This window comes from Podarcis cretensis (assembly GCF_951804945.1).
Source record: "Podarcis cretensis genome assembly, chromosome: 15".
Taxonomy (NCBI): domain Eukaryota; kingdom Metazoa; phylum Chordata; class Lepidosauria; order Squamata; family Lacertidae; genus Podarcis; species Podarcis cretensis.
Window position 1 is genome coordinate 22,809,515 of NC_137185.1, and position 19,218 is coordinate 22,828,732.

The 19,218-nt window shown below is 46.7% G+C and overlaps 1 protein-coding gene across 1 annotated transcript in view; it reads right to left on the minus strand.

Annotated features, from left to right (window-relative positions):
- Nucleotides 1–19,218, minus strand: part of SORL1 (sortilin related receptor 1) — a 115,585-nt gene that overhangs the window by 37,934 nt on the left and 58,433 nt on the right. The window contains exons 14-22 of the mRNA XM_079954896.1: nt 17,492–17,678; nt 13,575–13,703; nt 12,706–12,791; nt 12,411–12,583; nt 11,133–11,264; nt 9,285–9,376; nt 7,220–7,466; nt 2,970–3,108; nt 1,364–1,537 (exon numbers count right to left, since the gene is read on the minus strand). Of these exons, the coding sequence (XP_079811022.1) occupies nt 1,364–1,537; nt 2,970–3,108; nt 7,220–7,466; nt 9,285–9,376; nt 11,133–11,264; nt 12,411–12,583; nt 12,706–12,791; nt 13,575–13,703; nt 17,492–17,678 (1,359 nt within the window). The remainder of the gene's footprint in view (nt 1–1,363; nt 1,538–2,969; nt 3,109–7,219; nt 7,467–9,284; nt 9,377–11,132; nt 11,265–12,410; nt 12,584–12,705; nt 12,792–13,574; nt 13,704–17,491; nt 17,679–19,218) is intronic.

A 19,218-nucleotide genomic window follows, 5' to 3' on the forward strand; every position in this document is an offset into this window, starting at 1 on the left:
TGCCACTTTAACAGACGTAGCTTCCCCCAAAGGATTCTGGGGGCTGTGGTTTGTTAAGTATGCTGAGAGCTGCTAGGAGACCCCTATTCCCCTCACAGAGCTACAATTCTCATAGTAGTTTGGAACTTTGGCCCCTCACCGTAGACAAGGGGCAGGTTTTAGCCCTGTAAGAGAAATAGCACAACAGCTTAGGACCAGTTTACCAGAGAGATTGCCTTAGCCGAAATATGCCCATTCAACTGCTCTGATCTGCAGAACTAGCATCGTTACAGGTGCTGCATAACGCTCATTCCACATTTGTAAGGAATCAATCTTGTAGTGTGGTAGCACCCGAACTTTGGAACTTCCTACCTATTGACATCAAGCAGTCGCCTTCACTGTACTCTTTTGGCGCCTGCTAAAAACATTTTTAGGAAAGCCTATTCAAGCCTCGGCCCAGTATACATGAATGAGTGTCTCCAACCCCAGCCCCGACACTGAGGTCCAGTGCCAAGGGCCCTCTGGCAGTTCCCTCACTGTGAGAAGTGAAGCTACAGGGAACCAGGCAAAGGGCCTTCTCGGTAGTGGTGCCTACCCTGTGGAACACCCTCCCATCAGATGCCAAAGAAATAAAAAACTATCTGACTTTCAGAAAACATCTGGAGGCAGCCTTGTTTAGGGAAGTTTTTAATGTTTGATTTTTTATCGCTTTTTATTTTATTTATTATTAATATTATTCTGTTGGGGAAACCTAGCCAAATGGATGGGGTATAAATGATAAATTATGATTGTGATTGTGATTATGATTATGATTGTGATAGAAAGCTGTCAGGTGTTTTAAACTGCTTTTTAGCTGATTGTTTGTTTTAATTGTTTCTGGTTGTTGTTGTTTTTACTGCTAAATTGATTGTTTTATTCTTTTCATAAACCTGTTTAAAGTTTGCTTGGGTTTTTTTCACCATCAAGAGGTATAAACATTTTATGAAATAAATGAGTATGTATAGCACACATTTATATCAGTTTCTGTACCACAGTAACTGTTATGGGTACTCTTCCGGCAAGCTCCAGGAATTGTAGTTTGACAGGCTTCCACAAAGCCCTAGCTCAGTGTTTTCTAAACTTGGGTCTCCAGCTGTTTTTCTGGACTGCAACTCCCATCATTCCTAGCTAGCAAGATCAGTGGTCAGGGATGATGGGAACTGTAGTCCAACAAAAAGCCGGGGACCCAAGCTTGGGAAACACTGCCCTAGCTCTTCCTAACAGCTAACAGAACTACACTTCCCGGTTTCCCTTAAGAGAGAGTTACTGTTAATCCTGCAGTGCAGACATGCACAAACAGAAGAGATGCACACATCGCAGAGAAGTGTGGAGGTGTGCTTCTTACCTTCCTTTACACAGGTGCTGTTCTTCAAGAGATACCCAGGCGGGCAATCGCATCTCACTTCTCCAGATGGGAGCACATGGCTGGCAACTCCCTCAGGGCATTTACAGCTTCGGCTGTTGTTTGATCTTGGGAGGCACAAAAGGCTGCAAGGTTTGGAGATGCAAGCATTCTGCCCTGTCCAGAGGAGGGGGAGAGAGACACCTTGTAAAATCCTGCAGCTTCCAGAGATCTTCCTTCAGGATAAGCCACTGAGTCATGATTTTATTTCCATCAACAGTGGGGGAAAGCATTTGCAGCCCGAGGGCCACATTCCCTTCGGGGCATCTTCCAGGGGCCACACGGGCAGCAAAAGTGGGCAGGACAATAAGGTTACCGTATTTTCCGGCGTATAAGACGACCCCCAACTTTTCCTGTTAAAATACAGAGTTTGAGATATACTCGCCGTATAAGACTGCAGCCAACTAGAGGCAGCCCCCCAACCTAAAGCCCGCCAAGCGCCATCCACCAATTGCCACCAGGGGCAGAGCGTGCACCCCTCCGCTGCCTCTGCCATCACAGCAGCAGCAGCCCGAGGCGAGTGAGCCCCGATCGGCCATCCAGCAAAGCAGCAGGCTGCGCTCACTAGCTGGTAGTTCTGGCAGTTGTGGGGATGCCCAGCTCCATGGAGCCCCGGCCGAAGCCGCACACCACCTTGCCGCGGGAATCGGAGACTGCTGCTTCGGGATAGCTGCCTGCTATCCGGCGGTCCCCATGGTGGCAGGGTGGGCGAGCGAGTGAGAGGGCAAGGGCTTGGAATGGAGTGGGTGGGAAGCCACTGCCTGGCAGCCTCCCGCGCAGCCATCACCGTGCGGGTTAACTCTCTCCAGCCCGCAGCCTCTTGCGCAGCCGCCACCACCTGCCACAACCATACCCAGCGTATAAGCCAACCCCGACTTTGGAGAAGATTTTCCAGGGTTCAAAAGTCGTCTCATACGCCAGAACATAAGGTACATTTTACCATTGTGCAATAGGCTAGTTTCTACACACACAACCTTCTCTATCCTCCACCCAGGCGTGCAAGATGGATTTTCGTAGTTCAAGGGCGCATTCCAGGAAGGTTAAAAACACTCAAGGAGGCTGCTAAGCAGGACCGGTGAGGGGTTTGGCAGAGGGAGAGTTCCAAGAGCCAGAATGAGAATTATGGAGGGCCACATTTGTCCCCCAGGCCTGCAATTCCCCACCCCTGATTTAAATCAACAAGAGGCTTTCCATTTCAAGCTTCCATAGCAATGCAGGGAAAAAAATGAAAACATTAACATCTCATCCGTAATGGGTGTGCATGCGCACACACACACATACTAAAACAATTAAATAAAATTGTGTGGAACCAAAACAGTCCAATGGGGATTGTGCATCCTCAGCACTAACTGAATTCTGACTGACTGTGGGGAGGCAGAAGAAACCCTGGAGAAGAAGGAGGAAAGGAGAACAACCCAAAGAGAAGGACTTCACCCTACAACTTTTTGTTGCAGGTCCAACCTCTGTATGCCAAGATTTTGTTTCTCTTATCAAGGGAGATCATGAAATGGAATAAACAGAACAATGCTCGCCAGCGGTCAAGAAATACCTGCTGTCTTTCCTCGGTAGAAGATCTTCATATCCATCACACCATTGAGATGGTCAACCAACGTCTCCATTTTGGACCCGCTGTGTTTGGAGGCTCTGAAAATGCTCAGCTGCGACCAATCGTTCCAATAGATTTCATTCTGAAAAGCAAACCTCTTATCTTTTAAGCAATAACGTTTGATGAGAATCACAACTGCAGATAAACTAAAACACACACACACACAAATGAAACCAAGCAAAGCAAGTACCATTTAGATATATGAACGCAACAATCATACTTAACATTTATATTATGAATTTCATGTGTCATGTACATTATCTCAGTTATCTTTAAAACAGCTCTGCAATGTAAATCAGTGTGATTATCGCCATATTATAGTTGGGGACTGAGGCTTGGCTGAGGCTACCTTGCGAAATTGTGGATGAGATGAAAGCCATCCCAGGTCACTGCTTGTACACCAAACCACTACACTGTGCCATTTCATCCCATTGCACTACTCTTGTAAGAGGGAGAGCTGTATCTCAACAGCAGATGATCTGCTTTGCATGCAGAAGGTCCCAGGTTCAACCCATAAGGCAGATGGAGCAAGCTTGTCTTCTCCTGCTCCAGAGGGCAGGACCCAAACCAAAGGCTTCAAGCTACAAGAAAGGAGATTCTAATGAAAAAGTAGGTAGAACTTTATGGTGGTCAGAGCTGTTTGAGAGTGGAACAGACTACCTTGGAAGGTGATGGACTCTCCTTCTTTGACCATGGATGCCTTAGTTGAGATTCATGCATTGTAGGAGGTTGGACTAGATGAGGGGTCCCTTCCAACTCTATTTTATGTCCCGGGTCCAATCCCTGGCATTTCCAGGTAGGCCTGAGTGTGAATCCTGTTTCAAATCCTGCAGACAGCTGCTGCCAATTAGCCTGGACCAGGCATAGGCAAACTCCGGCCTTCCAGATGTTTGGGACTACAATTCCCACCACCCCTAGCTAACAGGACCAGTGGCCAGGGGTAATGGGAATTGTAGTCCCAAACATCTGGAGGTCCGGAGTTTGCCTATGCCTGGCCTGGGCGATACTGAGCTAGAGGGACCAATAGTCAAACTCAGTGTAAGGCAGCTTCCTATGTCCCTATGGGATTCTTCCTTTTTCAAAATAATGAAGCACATTGTCGAGTTGGCTGCTCCAGAACCAGTCAGGGCCATGGCAGCCTCCAATCCAAAGCAATCAATTACTGTTCCATTATCCCCTCCCCGACTCCATCTAATATGGCCTTCGCAAATGTGATGCCCTCCAGATGTTAACTAATCCAAGGAATCGCAGAATTGTTCAATGGGAACAGAGCTTGGAGGTCAGCTAGTCTACAAACACAAATACACTAAGCAGGCATGGCCAAACTGGGCCCTCCAGCTGTTTTGGAACTACAACTCCCATCATCCCTAGCTTAACAGGACCAGTGGTCAGGGATGAAGGGAATGAAGGGAACTTCATTAGTCCCAAAACAGCTGGAGGGCCAAGTTAGGCCATACCTGCACTAATGCAAGCCCTGCAATGCAGGAAAAAAGAGAAGAAGAGTTTGGATTTGATATCCCGCTTTATCACTACCCTAAGGAGTCTCAAAGCGGCTAACAATCTCCTTTCCCTTCCTCCCTCACAACAAACATTATGGGAGGTGAGTGAGGCTGAGAGACTTCAAAGAAGTGTGACTAGTCCGCTGCATGTGGAGGAGCGGAAACGCGAACCCGGTTCCCCAGATTGCGAGTCTATCACTCTTAACCACTACACCACACTGGCTCCCAGCGGGGGATCAAACCCAGTTCACCAGATTATGAGTCCACCGCTCTTAACCACTACACCACACAAGTTCTGGCAAGTCAGCTCAAAAAGCGGCTCAAAGCAGACTTAAAGCCATACAATTCAACGCAGCATTAACGCAAAGGAAGAAAGTGTGAGGTATTTACAATACAGTCGAACCAACGATGCCTGTGATGCTTCCTTTTAAGCTGCAAAGGGATGGCGCTCTGCTGAACTCACAAATGTGAGGAAGAAAGGATAATATCTAATAAATACATCGTCTCCTAGAATCTATACATGTCCCTACAAAAAGGCCTCGGCTCAGCGATGCAAGCACATGCCTTGTGAGTGGAAGTGTCCCTGGGTATGCCCCTGGCATCTCCAGTTAAAAAGAACCCAGAAATGGCTGGTGGAAGAGACTCTCCAATGGGAACCCTGGAGAGCTGTTGCCAATCACAGCAGGCAACAGTGGGCAAGATGAGGTGGTATAAGGCAGTTTTTTCATATGCAAACAGAGGAGGAATTTCGACACCAAAGCTTCCTATTGGTATGGAGCTGGCAGGACCAAAACTGGGGAGGAGGAGGAGGAAGGGAGGTTCTTCCCACTATAAAGGGCGAAGCTGTACCTAATTTGCACATCCCTCCTCTATATTGATAGAGAAATCAGGACTGTGATGCTTTCACTTGACAAGCTCCGCAAAACTCCCCCCCCCCAAAAATTCCAGATATTCTTGTTAAACAAGCAATATAATTGCCATATATTACTCTCAGTTCTCGCTGTGCTTGCAAGGACATCCTGTACAGAAGGACATCTTTTCTTTATCAGGTTGCCAGGGGCAACCCCATAACCTTGATCTGGACAAAGGTACCCAGAGGGGGATTGGAAACTGGCTGACTGGAACATAACTTTTATGGCTTGTACACAAACATTAAACGCTTTCTGTATCTATCCTGGGATCAATTAGTCCACCCTAACTGATTTCAGCAATAGCTTTAAGGTTGTTAGTTATACCAATAGAGTGATGTGGGTTTCTCTGGGAGTGCCATGTCAATGCACCTTCCTTCCTATCAGGGCCAGCCTGGAACCAGAAGTGGATGGATCTCTTCAGAGGAGGGTGAGAGGGGACCCCATCATGGGGGGTAGTCAACCAACAACTTCACCTCATCACCCCAGGATAATCTGCAAAACTGGCACCTATCCACATTTTTTTTTCTGCATTTGTAAGAAATGGATATTTTCGTGTGAAAGCACCCACACTTTGGAACTCCCTGCCTATTGACATAAACCAGAAATCCTCACTGTATTCTTCTCAGCACCTGCAAACAACATTTTTGCTCAGGCAAGGCTCTCCAGATCTCTATAAGACCAACATGTGTTTTAACCTGCTTTTAAGTTCAAATGCTGGTCTTAATTATATTTTGCTTTTTAAAAGGATCTGTTGTTGTTTTTTAACTTGCACTTCTATTGGGCACGTATTTTCATTTCTTTAGAAAACTGCTTGGATGTTTTACTTGTAATCAAGTTTACTTACAATATACGTTTCGAAGGATGGATGGATGGATAGATAGATAATAGATAATGCTGCATCAATGGATGAATCTGCATAACTGGGGAGACCCAACCCACTTCACCTGGTCACACACCCAAAGCTCTAGAAGCTCTGCCATCGATCCGAGGAGCAGAAGGCCAAACTTGACAGGAGAAAGGTGGCTCTACATTTAAGTTGAAGGTTTGCTTGTTTTTAAACGCAGATACAATCAGCCAGAGAGGGCAGATAATTAATGGACTCAGGGCATGCATTGGGAGGGTGGGATTTTAAGCCTTTCCTCCTCTGCTGTGGTTCAGAAGACAATCTCTTATCTGAAGCTATTATATAGATGGCTACATTGTCATGATGGCTACATTGCCACCAGTATCAGAGACAGAATGCCTCTGAATGCCGGTTGATTGGAAATATGCTAGCAGACTTCCTGATGGCATTGGGTTGGCCACTGCTGAGAACAGGATGCTCAGCTAGATGGACCAAGGTTCTTCTTACGTCCTTATGTATTAGGAGGAAAATTCACCATTGGTGCCATGTGTATTTCGATTCAAGAAACGGTGCCGAGTCTGAACTGACACCCAGGCTAGAAGGCACAGACTAGTAGCTGCCTTGTTCTGACTATTGGTCCATCTAGCACCATCTGCACTGATTGATGGCAGCTCTCCAGGGTTTCAGAGAGGGGGCATTTCCAGCTCTGCTCCGAGAAGATTGAACCTGGGACTTTCTGCACGCAAGGTAGATTGCTGAGCTGGGCCCTTCCCCTAACTCCAGCTCCATCAGCCCGAGCTCAGCATACTGGGAGCTGCAGTCTAACAACATCCAAAGGGCTACACAGGATCCCCATCCCTTCTCCAGCCCAAGATTTTGGTCCAAGCGAGAGAAACATGTTAGAGGGATAAAATACGAAAGCTTTAAATGAAGGAATACCTTAAAAACAGCAATGGCGTAAGGATGCGGGAGGCTGTCCAGAATTACCGATCTCTGCAAGCCGTTGAAATCAATGCGCTCGATCCTGTCCATGTAGGCTTCCGTCCAGTAGATCCAGTGATCATCCACCGAAATGCCATTTGGCCACCTCACTCCCTCGGAGACAACGCAAGTCGGGGAAGAGCCATCCATCTCACTGCGGTAAATGCCAGGCTTGGAGTCCCCCCAGTCTGTCCAGAACATCAGCCTGAGAAGGCAAATTACGGACGTTACAAGAGATTTATTGCTCTTCAGCACGTCCCTGGAGCAACCGTAAGGAGCTGCTTTACACCGAGTCAGACACATCAGGGACAGGGATCCTGTGACTTTCCAGTGGCTGTTGGACTAAAACTCCCATCATCCAAGAACACTGGCCATGCAGGCCAGGAGTAATGGGAAATGGAGTCCACCAATGGGCTACAGCAGTGTTTCCCAACCTTGGGCCTCCAGCTGTTTTTGGACTACAACTCCCATCAACCTTAGCTAGCAAGACCAGTTGTCAGGGATGATGGGAATTGTAGTCCAAAAACAGCTGGAGGCCAAGGTTGGGAAACACTGGGCTACAGTGACTGGCAGCAACATTCAGACAGGGGCCCTTCCTAACCCTGCCTGGAGAGTCCAGGGACTGCACATGTATTAAACGCAAGTGCCCCATCACTGAACATCATCCCTTCCCTGAATTTAGGAGGTCTCTCCTCCTGGTCAACGGACAGAACTAACTTCCAACTTCACTAGAGGCAATGGTTTTCCCTGCCTTTCCAAAACAACCCTGTCTCTTGAGCAAGGAGTAGCATCTGTTCAAGGGTCTGAGAGCTCCATGCTTTCTCTCTGTGCTGAGACTGCTCTCTGGACACAGTGGAGAAAAATGTACTCCCCGTTACCAAAAGCATTACTTTACACTCTGCATAAATGAATTGCACTCCGCGGTTACACGATCAATCAATCCAAATCTCTTTATTAAGGTCAATGAATGGCTGTTGTGGTTGGCGTCTGTCTCAAGGGACAATGGAGTGCGCTTTCGGGGGTGAAGTCAAACCGCTGCATTAGCAGCACCGGAGTGACCTCCACAGGGTGCAAGCCTGGGCAGGGTGTATGGAGGTCTTGGACTGCCCAGATGACAAGACCTGCCTCTCGGCCTCACTGATGTAGTCCAAAGGAAAGCAGAGTGATAAGTTTAGCACCAGCCAGGAGTTGCCAATAAGAGGCGTACCATCAACCATCTTAGGGACTCCACTACAAATTTGCGTAGGGTTTACTCCTTAGCCTTTTTTCCCCTCAAAGATATCTCGCAAGGCAGTGGAGGGTTTAGGATCAGAGCTTTCCATCTTCTAGATGGGCTATCTTCCTAGGTTGATGAGCCCCATCTGCCCCGCACTGCCCTCTAGAGCATGGGCAGAAACCACCTTCTTGGCAGTTGGCCAAGAGACTATTGGTCTTGTCCACTCAATCTGCCGGAGCCTGTCTTCGCATGCAGGGAAAATCCCTAACTCACTGAGGGTTAGAGACCCATTGGCTACCCTCATCTGGTTTAGCTGGCCAGTTGAAGCCATTTCCTGGGGTGTGGCCACTGTTGCATGTTGACAGCTTTTAGGAGCCACAGGTGAGAGCTGAGTGCAGGGTGGCGACCAAAGGTGGGCAAACTAACCCAGGAGCACAATGTGCCCCCCACCAGAGGGACTCCTCCTCCCCTGACTCAGTGAACAGTATTCAAAAATAAACTGTACAAATATATAAAGTAATTCCAAACAAAACAAAAGAACCGTAACAATAACATCACTACACTACATGTTACCATATTTCAGAAAAGGAGGTGCAGGGGGGAAAAAACCCCAGTAAGTTTGCTAAAATTAGTCTCTGGAGAGATTTTAAGTGCAGAAGCTTAATATTTAACCACCCTGAAAGAGGACGCATTAATTCCAGTCCTGCCCTCGCACCATTCATCCTCCCAGCAACCCTGTGGAGCTGGTCACCATTCCACCCAGAGTCTTACAAATCTGGCTGCTAGTGTTTCTGACTTCTCACTTACCCTTCTTTAGGTACCAGAGTCAAGGCTCGTGGCCGTTCGAGCACAGAGGAATCCAACACCGTAAGTCTCAAGTCTCCGTCTGGGTTCGCGACCTAGTGTGACACCACAAAGAGGAGAAATAAGGAGCATATCTGGCTGTCATCATGGGCAGCAGCAGCAGCACTATTCCTGTACAGACTGGTCAACATTATAGTCATTCCAAAGGCTTATAGCCAAGGATGTGGGCAGTGGGCAGTATTCAATGCACGTGTTCCTTTAGCAAAGGATTTACGATTGCATGACAGAACTCACTCCAATCCTTCTTCCCCGCAACCTCAATCTGCTCCAGAAGGTTGCAGGTGTTGGAGATTCATTCCCTGTGTCTGCAGTCATGGGATTGCTGTCTATCACATGACTGTGTATGTTTACATTCCACAGTGTGGGAAGTGACGGAGACAGGATGTTTTGGTACTACTGTGTTTTGTGAAGTGGGACTATTGTCCTTTGTTCTCTCTCTTTGCTGTCTGATGAGAAAGAGGATGGAGCTAAGATCCAAGTGTATTATATGTAAATAAAAGTAGATTAGCCAAAATGCTGAGCTACTGAGCTTCTTATGCAAACTGCGAATACTCTGCAGATCCCTAAGTGTGCTGATGTCTCCAAGGCATCGGTCGCTGTGATGTTCGGGTTGGAGAAAGCTTTTGAAGCTCCCGAACGATCGACCAGGAGGGAGAGAACATGCCAGTCGGGCATGTGTCTCTGCCAGGTATATATATATATATATATATATATATATATATATATATATGGAGCACATGTGCAAATATGAATCCTTGCATTGACAGAATGAGGTTTGGCCCTGCAGGTCAGAAGTTGCCCACTCATTTCACCAGCTTCATAAAGGAGGAAGATGGAGCTTTTCGTTGTTGTTGCTGAACAACTGGGAGCCAGGATCTCTTCCCAAATTGCTGCCAACAACCCAGAGATCTACTGGTAGATCCGAATCCCATCTCTGCCCACCCCAGCCTTGTACTCCCAACCTGACCAAAGCAGGAAGAAGAAGGTTATAATGCTGCCCTATGCCACTTGCTCTACTGAGATAGACAGATAGATAAACGCAAAGCAAAAGCCAGAACACACTCTGTAAAAGCACAGCGAACAGCTTCCTGCCACTAACTTGGATTAATCTGTCTGTTGATTCAGCCTTCTGGTCACCTGTATACCAAGCCTTATTGGGGCAAATGGGTTGGTTACCAGGAAGCAGCTGGAGAGAAGTGGTGTGTGGGGACTTTCAGCTCACAGATGTGCCAAGGCTGACAGAGGGAATGATGACAAACTATTTCCGACATCCAGGCTGTGGGAAATGCTCCTCATGTGGCCAAAATGGCCCCACTCAAGAGCTTTTCAGGACAGCAACAAAATACATTCAGATACATGGCTCGCAGGAAGGAAAGGAGAACTTAATTTTCCCTTAGGATCAACTTATGCTCTGCCTAGTCTGCCTTCTCGGGCCTGGTGTCCTCCAGGTGTTTTGGACTACAACTCCCATCAGCCCTGCCAAGCATGGCCAATGGCCAGGCATGATAGGAAACAGAACCCTGTGGCTCCGTGCACAGATGCACCAAGTGGCAAGGACAGTGAAGGTTCTACAGTGGCCCTGCCTGTCTTGGCTGGCCGCTAGCTCTCCTTGACAGGAAAAGCTATAAAAGCTTCAGGGTGGGACTCTGCCTGGACAGTGATAGTCTTTACTGGCTCTTGGCTTAATTTATTTTTTGACCTCCTGGGTTTGACCCTCCCGGCTTCCACTGAGCTCCAAGAGGTGTTGCTGCTTTGGGCAAGAACACATCCAGGTTGCGCAGAGACGCATACCTCGATTTTTGGAATGCCAGCGTTCACCCAGTACAGCAGCTGGCTGATGGGTTCAAAGGCCAACGCTTCGACCGTCTCCAGACCGGTGCTGACGATGATCTCCTGTCCCGAGCTCCCATTAAGACACAGGCGCTGAAAATAAATAAGAACAAGGAATCTAAAGCATCAATGAGTTCAATTCCTGTACAAGCACAGAGAAAATCAAAGGGGGACTGGAGATATAGAAAACAAGCACATCCCTGAATCAAGCATTGGAAAAACTTTTCTTCCATCTGGAACACTTTCTGGGGAGCACATGCTGGCGGTAGGTGAGGCAAATTTGAGCACAACAGTGAGTGTAAATTGCACCTTTGCATCATAGCCTAGTTTCCACAGGCACCCTTTTCTACTCAGGCAAGCAAGAAGCATCGTCTGGCTCAGCTGTGAGCACTGCTAAGAATGACAGGGAACAAGGGCAGGGTCTTTTCGGTGCTGTCCCCTTCCCACCTTTAGAATTCTCTCCCCCAGGGAAATATGCACAGTCTTGCAATGGCTGGTTTTAATGCGCTGTGCTTGGAAAATGTTTCAGCTGCTGCTGGTTTGTAAAAAAATTACTGACGTTTTTATGGGTTACAAAATGAAATAAAAAAATCTATAAACACACATATTTTGAAGATCAGGTCAAAAAACTATTTAAAGTCATTCATTAAAGTTTTTGGCTGGCTTGGATGTGTCCTTAAACTCTGATCCTGTCTCTTGCTTGCCTGGACGGAGGGACATGTGAATGTGTCTATAAAGTACCCTAGTGTGCAAAGGTGAAACTTATATCCATTGCCCCACCCACTTTTCCCTCTGGCCCCGCCCACCACTGGCATGTGGCCCCTGGAATGCTGCCAAGAAGGGAAAGTGGCCCTCAGAATGAAATAGGCTCCCTACGATATCTAACTCACTTTTAAGAGCGTTGGGTAGCTCCGTTGGTTAGAGCGTGGCACTGACAATACCAAGGTTGCAGGTTCGATTCCCGTAAGGGACAACTGCATATTCCTGCATTGCAGGGGGTTGGCAAGATGATCCTCAGGGTCTCTTCCAACTCTATGATATCCCTGCATGTATATCTTTGCCCACCATCTTTGATCCTTGACCAAAAGCGAGTCTGTCCTAGGATGCCCTGTTCTCTAAAACAGCCCCCAACAATACGCCCTTGCTAATCCATATGGCTGCAACTATCCCTGGAACTCCTAGACGGCGCCACCTTTCTTCAAAAACTTTCACCAAAGAAGCTCAGAAGGCAAAACTCACCTGGATAATGTCTAGCGTCACATCGGCCCAGTACAAACAGTTGCGGTCATAATCAAAATCAAGCGCCACTGCCCCTCGCAACCCCGTCAGCGGCAGCTCTTCGCTGATCCCAGAGGAGAGGTCGTATCGGTGGATGGAGTACCGTGTGGTGTAGAGAATGAATTCATTCTCCTCTGCAGATGAAGCAGACAAGAGAACATTGGATGCAGCCTTTGGTCTCCACCTCCTCTGGCTAGAACAGTTGCTCTGCTTGGTGGTTCTAGTGGGGGGCGGGAACTGTCTCCTTCCCACTTACCTGCTAATGGACATGGTACAGATTCCCCTTCCAGCCGAGCCTCGACGTCCCCCCCTGAGCAAGTGTCTCCAGAGATCTTGCGGTAACTAACACAGAAAAGTGAAGGGTGTTAATGCTGCAGTCCTGCTCTGCGTCCACTAATTGTGCAGGCTCTCCTTATGTTCTTATCTAAGCACACTGACTTGGTAGCCAGTCCCACTGAGACCCATAGGAAGAACAAACCCATTCCCTCTTAAACCCGTTCCTTCTTCTGAATCCATTTGGAAAGAATGGCATCATGAAGGGAAAAGGTAAAGGTAAAGGACCCCTGGACGTTTAAGTCCTATCAAAGGCAACTATGGGGTGCGGCACTCATCTTGCTTTCAGACCGAGGGAGCTAGCGTTTGTCCACAGACAGCTTTTCCAGGTCATGTGGCCGGCATGACTAAACCGCTTCTGGTGCAACGGAACACCGTGATGGAAACCAGAGTGCACAATAACACCGTTTACCTTCCCGCCACAGTGGTACCTATTTATCTACTTGCACTGTTGTGCTTTCGAACTGCTAGGTTGGCAGGAGCTGGGACAGAGCAACGGGAGCTCACCCTGTCGCGGGGATTCAAACCGCCGACCTTCTGATCAGCAAGCCCAAGAGGCTCAGTGGTTTAGACCACAGCGCCACCCACGTCCCTATCTTATCTTACATGAATACGTGACCCACCTTTGACATATAACCAACTATCCTGCTTACATTGAGGTGGGCGACCTGTGGCCCTCCTGTGGCCTTTTGAGGGAGAGCAGTATATAATGTTAATAATAATAATAATAATAATAATAATAATAATAATAATAATAATGGATAAATGCATGCCATCAAGGCAGTCACCTACCCTCTGGTCTTCTTGTAAGTTGAACCAATGGGACACGGCACAGGGGGAGAAGATGGTTTGCCGGCAAATTCAGGGTCTGGTACACAAACTTCTAATGACAAGTCTTCACTCAGCTTGAAGCCAAAGTCACTGAGCCAGGAAAAAGCAGAGGCGAGGGGCAAGGGGAAGAGAGGAGAAGGAAATGTGCCCTTCAAGTGTAGGTTTATATACATATGTATTTATATAACTACTTTTTTACAATTAGAAAAAAAAGCTAAAGCACCAAATGTTCTGGAAATGCAGCTATTTAAACAAAGGCTCTTATTAGCAGAATTCAAATATCTCACAGTATGCCCTTTTTCACTGGAGGACCTGTGAACATGTTAATGCATCCCAGGGGGCCTTGCCAGCTGGCAGCAACACAGCCTGAGAGCCAGATGCTGAAAGAATTTATCTTTACGCCCCCTCCCACCTGCCCTTGCCAAAAATTAATTTCATTTGCTTCTCCATGATGGACTGACTTTCTTTCTGATGTTAGCTCCACCGCATTTTAATCAGAGTGTAGTAAAAAATGAATTAACCCGCAATTACACCTGCAAGAAAGTCCATATTTCAATGGAGAGAGAGAGAAAGAGAGAGAGAAAGAGAGAGAGAGAGAGAGAGAGAGAGAGGGGGAGAGAGAGAGAGAGAGAGAGAGAGAGAGAGAGAGGGAGGGAGAGGGAGAGGGAGCTCGAAGGACTGTGTAAAGTAAGTTAGGCCAGGCATGGGGAATCCACACCTGGCTCACCAGTTCTTCTCATCTGGCCTATTCTAGCCTGTTCAACTGACGCGTGGGGACTTCAAACCATCTCAGTTGAGGTACACCAAGTAGTTCTCACTGAGAACTAGCCAGCAAAACTGAAACCCTACACAAAGCAGAACTGAACCCCATCTGGGGGTGCACATGGAGCTCAATCCTGCTTTGTGTAGCATCTTCATCTCCCGGTGGGCCAATTTTGACGGCTGGACCACCCACCTGCCAATCACCTGGTTTTCAATATGACATCAGAAGATTGACAGTGGGTGATCCAACCCACCAGTAAAGTTGGCCCATGGGGTAGGAAGGATAAAGTTCTGGCCCAATATTACCCAGAGAACTTCATTGCTGAAGGAGAACATCAACCCAAGTCTTGTTAAGCTTGGTCCAACACTCTTCCCACCAGCTTACCTCTGTACACGTGCTCTAGAACAGGCAATCCCTAACAGTTCAGCAACAATAAATTTATTATAGAGGTTGGCCATGGGAGGATTGGCTTGTGTGGCAAAATACACATGCAGTCCACAGGCCACTGCCAGGGAAACAAAATGGCCCCGGGGAATGCCAAAGCTGTTCACCTCCAAGTTACGGTAAAAGTTATTTTCACAAGCTCCATTCACCTCAAGGGGTTTTCTTCTTCCAGTGAAGTTCTTCAAATATCAAAGTGGTTGTATGCTACCCAAGAGCTACTTGCTTTTTGCAATATGGGTCCACTGAGGCCCAAACCACTATCAAAATTTATCCAAGGTAACTGGCAGCTGTGTTAAAGAATTCCAGCATTTTTACTTTTATCTTGTGGCTAAGTCTGCCTCGAATTATATTGAATAATTCATTGGATATAATTCCTCTCCAAAAAACAGCACATGCACACTGAAATCTAGATCACCTTGACTTTTGTTTTATTGGATAGAAAGTCACCTTGTACTTTTGAGGAAAGTTGTGTTGGTTGGTTTTTTAAAGCTGTTTTAAAGCTGTTTTAAATATCATATTAAGGGACACTTCACAGCAATCCATCAGTAGTTTCTGACAAAGTGTCAATACCTCAAAATCCAGCAACCAGAATTCCATTTTCTTTTAGCCCCTCACCCTAAATTAGCCCCGCAACCTAAATTCCCAATATCTGAGGTTGTCATTTCCCTGTGTTGATGAATATTCATATACCCACAGCCTAGTGAGTTCTCCCCTTAATTCACCAAGTCACCATTAGTCAAGCCAATTCCTCGCAAGGCCTTCTTATATGGGTGGAATAATACTAATCTACCTCGCAGAGTATGTACCAAGGATGACAACATGACGATGTATGCAAGCCCCTCTACACATGCCAAAATGCTATATAAATGCTAAGGTATTAATAATCCCTTGTTCAGTTTGAGTGCTCAAGGCCAACTGATCAGTGGGAGTTATGCGCTCATAATTACACAAGGAACTGCAGCCAACATTCCCTCGGGAAGCTGCCTTCATTTGAAGGAAAAAGTGACAAGGCAATAATAACTGCTCGTCTCTATTTCTGGATGCTCCAACAATCTCAGCTAAAACCTCATTCGTGGTGGGGGGGGGGAAGGATACTCCCCACTGCGCTTTCCTATTTAGATTAGCCAGTCAAGCCAAAAGATACCCAGCGCTCAAATAAGCTGGGTCTGTTCAGTGAGCATTCATTCTGATTTGCTTGTGGGCCGATTATACAATGCTCCCTTCGCAATAAGTCACAGCCAAGCCCCCTTCCAAGATTATACAATAATTTGACAATTATACAATAATAATAATTTGGGGGGCACTGTAGACAACCGCACAGATCTCCATGTGTTGCATTTCAGCTATATCTACTATTTTCCGTGCACATAACATGGGCTAATCGTTCAGCGTGATTTAAGTTCGAGTTTTCCTTGAAGTTCCAGCGTATGCAACAGAACTTGCACACCATTCTTTTGAAATGGTTCAGTATTTTCAGTGTTCCTAAATGTTTAGCCTTGGAGCTTAAGACGGCTGAAAAGGCCCCCTTTCATGCTGATTGGGTGGCTCTAGGAGACTGAAGATAGGGACCCTTCAGCAGGAATAATAAGGATCCTGCAACCCCAGATCATTACACCACTGCTGAGGCTGTGCCAAGGAAGTGTTATCCAATGCCCTGCAGTGCATTTCCCTGTCAATTTCCATACAGCAAAATGCCTGATTTTTTATTTTATTTTATTTTTGGCAGGGGGTGGGGGGGAGAAGATTTGTAAGAGCTTCACATCAACTTTAAATGTACACCCTATGTGATTGAATCCCACCCCAAAACAGAAACAGCCTGTCGGGGAACTGCCATCAGTGCCGGAGGGAGAGAGCAAGCTCCAGAGGGATTCCAGAGAGCGTCCCGGGATGGGGAGAGGCAGCCCATCTTCTGGGGAAGAGAATCAGCGTAGCACCAGTGGAGAAGGGGGGCAGATGGGGGAATCGGTGAGGCGGTCCCATGACTCCTTGCCGGGGACCAGCGGGGAGAGTAAGGGTCCTCCGCTGCCTACACCCTCCTTGCACAGAAGGCTTCCGCACACAGAGAGTAGGAGGAGACTAGGCGTCAAAGAGCTTCTTTGCTGGAAGAAGTTCAAGAAACGCCCACTGACGGATTCTGCCAGCGATTGAGACAGCCACAGGTGAGTGGCTGTCTGGACAGAAAAGGTTCACTCAGGCAACCCAGCCAGGTGTTGGCACCGGCTTACACATGAGCAACCCCTAGAACCATTACACAGCCATTGTCCCCTTCATTGCTGACAGTTACCATACTTTTCCGTGTATTTCTTTAAAAATTATTCTAAAAAGTGGGGGTTGTCTTATACATGGATAGTGCATAGGGTGGACATTTGATTGGTTGCTGTCAGCGGCTATTGGGAGTGTTATTGGTTGCGGCGTCAGTGGCTGGTGTTGATTGGCTGACGCTGCAACAATTGGGTGGGCAATTGGCAGTTTCTGCCAGCGAGGGGACAGGCGAGAGGCATATTTTTAGCAATCCCCCCACCAAAAGAGCTCAACAACTCTGTGCCATCTCCCCCCATTTGCTTAAATTTGAGTCCCCCAAAATAGGGGGCGTCTTATACATGGCGGCATGTTATACATGGGAAAATACGGTAATCTGAGCTGCAGTCCACAGGGAACTTAACAAACTCACCATTCATAGTCCTCTCTGGTGCAAGAACAGTTGGAGACCATGACTGGGCGATCAAAGTCTTCCCCGTTGAAGCAAGTCGCATGGGGAGTTCGCCTTTTGAAGACCGTCTTGTGTCCAAGGAGACACTCGTTGCCTCTCTCATCAGAGGGGGACCACAATTTGTAATCGTTTTCAGTGCAAGGCACCCCTATGCAATAAACAAGCAACATTAGATGGGGGAGGAGGATAGCAAAGGGTTTGTGCGTCTAAACGTAAAGTGTGTTCATCATGTCATGGACTCAACATATCTGCTTTCAAAAAGGGGGGGAGGCTGCAATATTTAAATACAAATTTCTCTTAACAAGCATTTTTAATGTGGGTTTGACTATTTGCTCATTTTTCCCCAATGCAATTTTTATTTTGTTGTTGTTGTTTTTTACCAACCTTTGCATTTTTATGCACAATTTTTGCTCTAGTATATGCATTTTTTGTACACATAGCTTCGCTGGAGAACTACATTGCAAAAATAGGAAATGCAAAAGATTTCTCAGGATGGTTGTGTTTCTGCTGATGTGATGTTTCACAAGGTGTGGATTAGGCAGGCCCATCCTTAAATGCGAGCTGAATCAAATTTCTCCCCTGTACCTACCACAACAGACAGCAACAAACCTATTCCGCAGAACATTCCTTGGAGTGAGTCACGTATCTTATTTATATTTCAAACCCATTTGGGCTGCCAAGAAGCTCCACTTAGAACACTTACAGTTTTAGAAGGCATCAGCTCTACATTTTAGTCAAGCTCGTTCTTCTGCCATGTTTAACTGCTTCTCCTGTTTCCAGATGTGATTGCATGCCAGTATTTTAAACACCCATAAAAGCAGGATTTCGGGACTGGAAATTTCTCCTGCCTCCCACTCCCCACCAATCTATGCCACCACATATGAAGCTGCCTTATACCATCTAGCTCAGTACAGCCTACACTGACTGGCAGCAGCTCTCTGAAGGATTTGAGACAGGGTTCTCTCCCAGTCCAACCTGGAGATGCCGGGGATTGAACTTGTCACATAGAATCATAGAGTTGGAACCCAAGGGTCATCTAGTCCAACCCGCTGCAATACAGAAATCCTACCTACAGCTGTCCCTGGGTGGGCTCAAAGCATCAACTTTCTGGTTAACAGCCAGATGCACTGACCAATTGTGCCACCTGAGGATCACTCTCAGTGAGCATGGTCAGTGGTCAGGCATGCTGGGATTTGTAGTCCAGCAGCCTCTGGAGGGCACCATGCTGGCTACCCCTCAATTAAGCAGTTTACAATTTTATTTACTTGCAAATTTATAATCTGTGCTTTCATATAAAAAAAGCAGGGCAAGGCCAAGTCTAATATATAATGATAAAAATCAACAAAAGATTTGAAAAAAAAAATCAATAAATATCAATGAATACTGACTGAAAGAAAAATAATATTGTAGAGTCCTGTCTAAACAAAAGACTTCCAAAGGAAGGAAGGGGTACTTCCTAAATGAGTCACCGAAATATATGAATATCCAGTGAAGATTAAATTAAATTAATGAGGCTTTTGGCTGACTGACATCCAACACCTTTTTAAAATGTGTTTATTGCGGGGGGGGGGGTTGTTATTGGGTTGTTCTTGTTTTTATTAGGTATTTTGTGTTTTCATATTGTGATTTTATATTGTAAACCACCCCAAGACCTGTGGGTATAGGGCAGTATAACAACAACAACAACA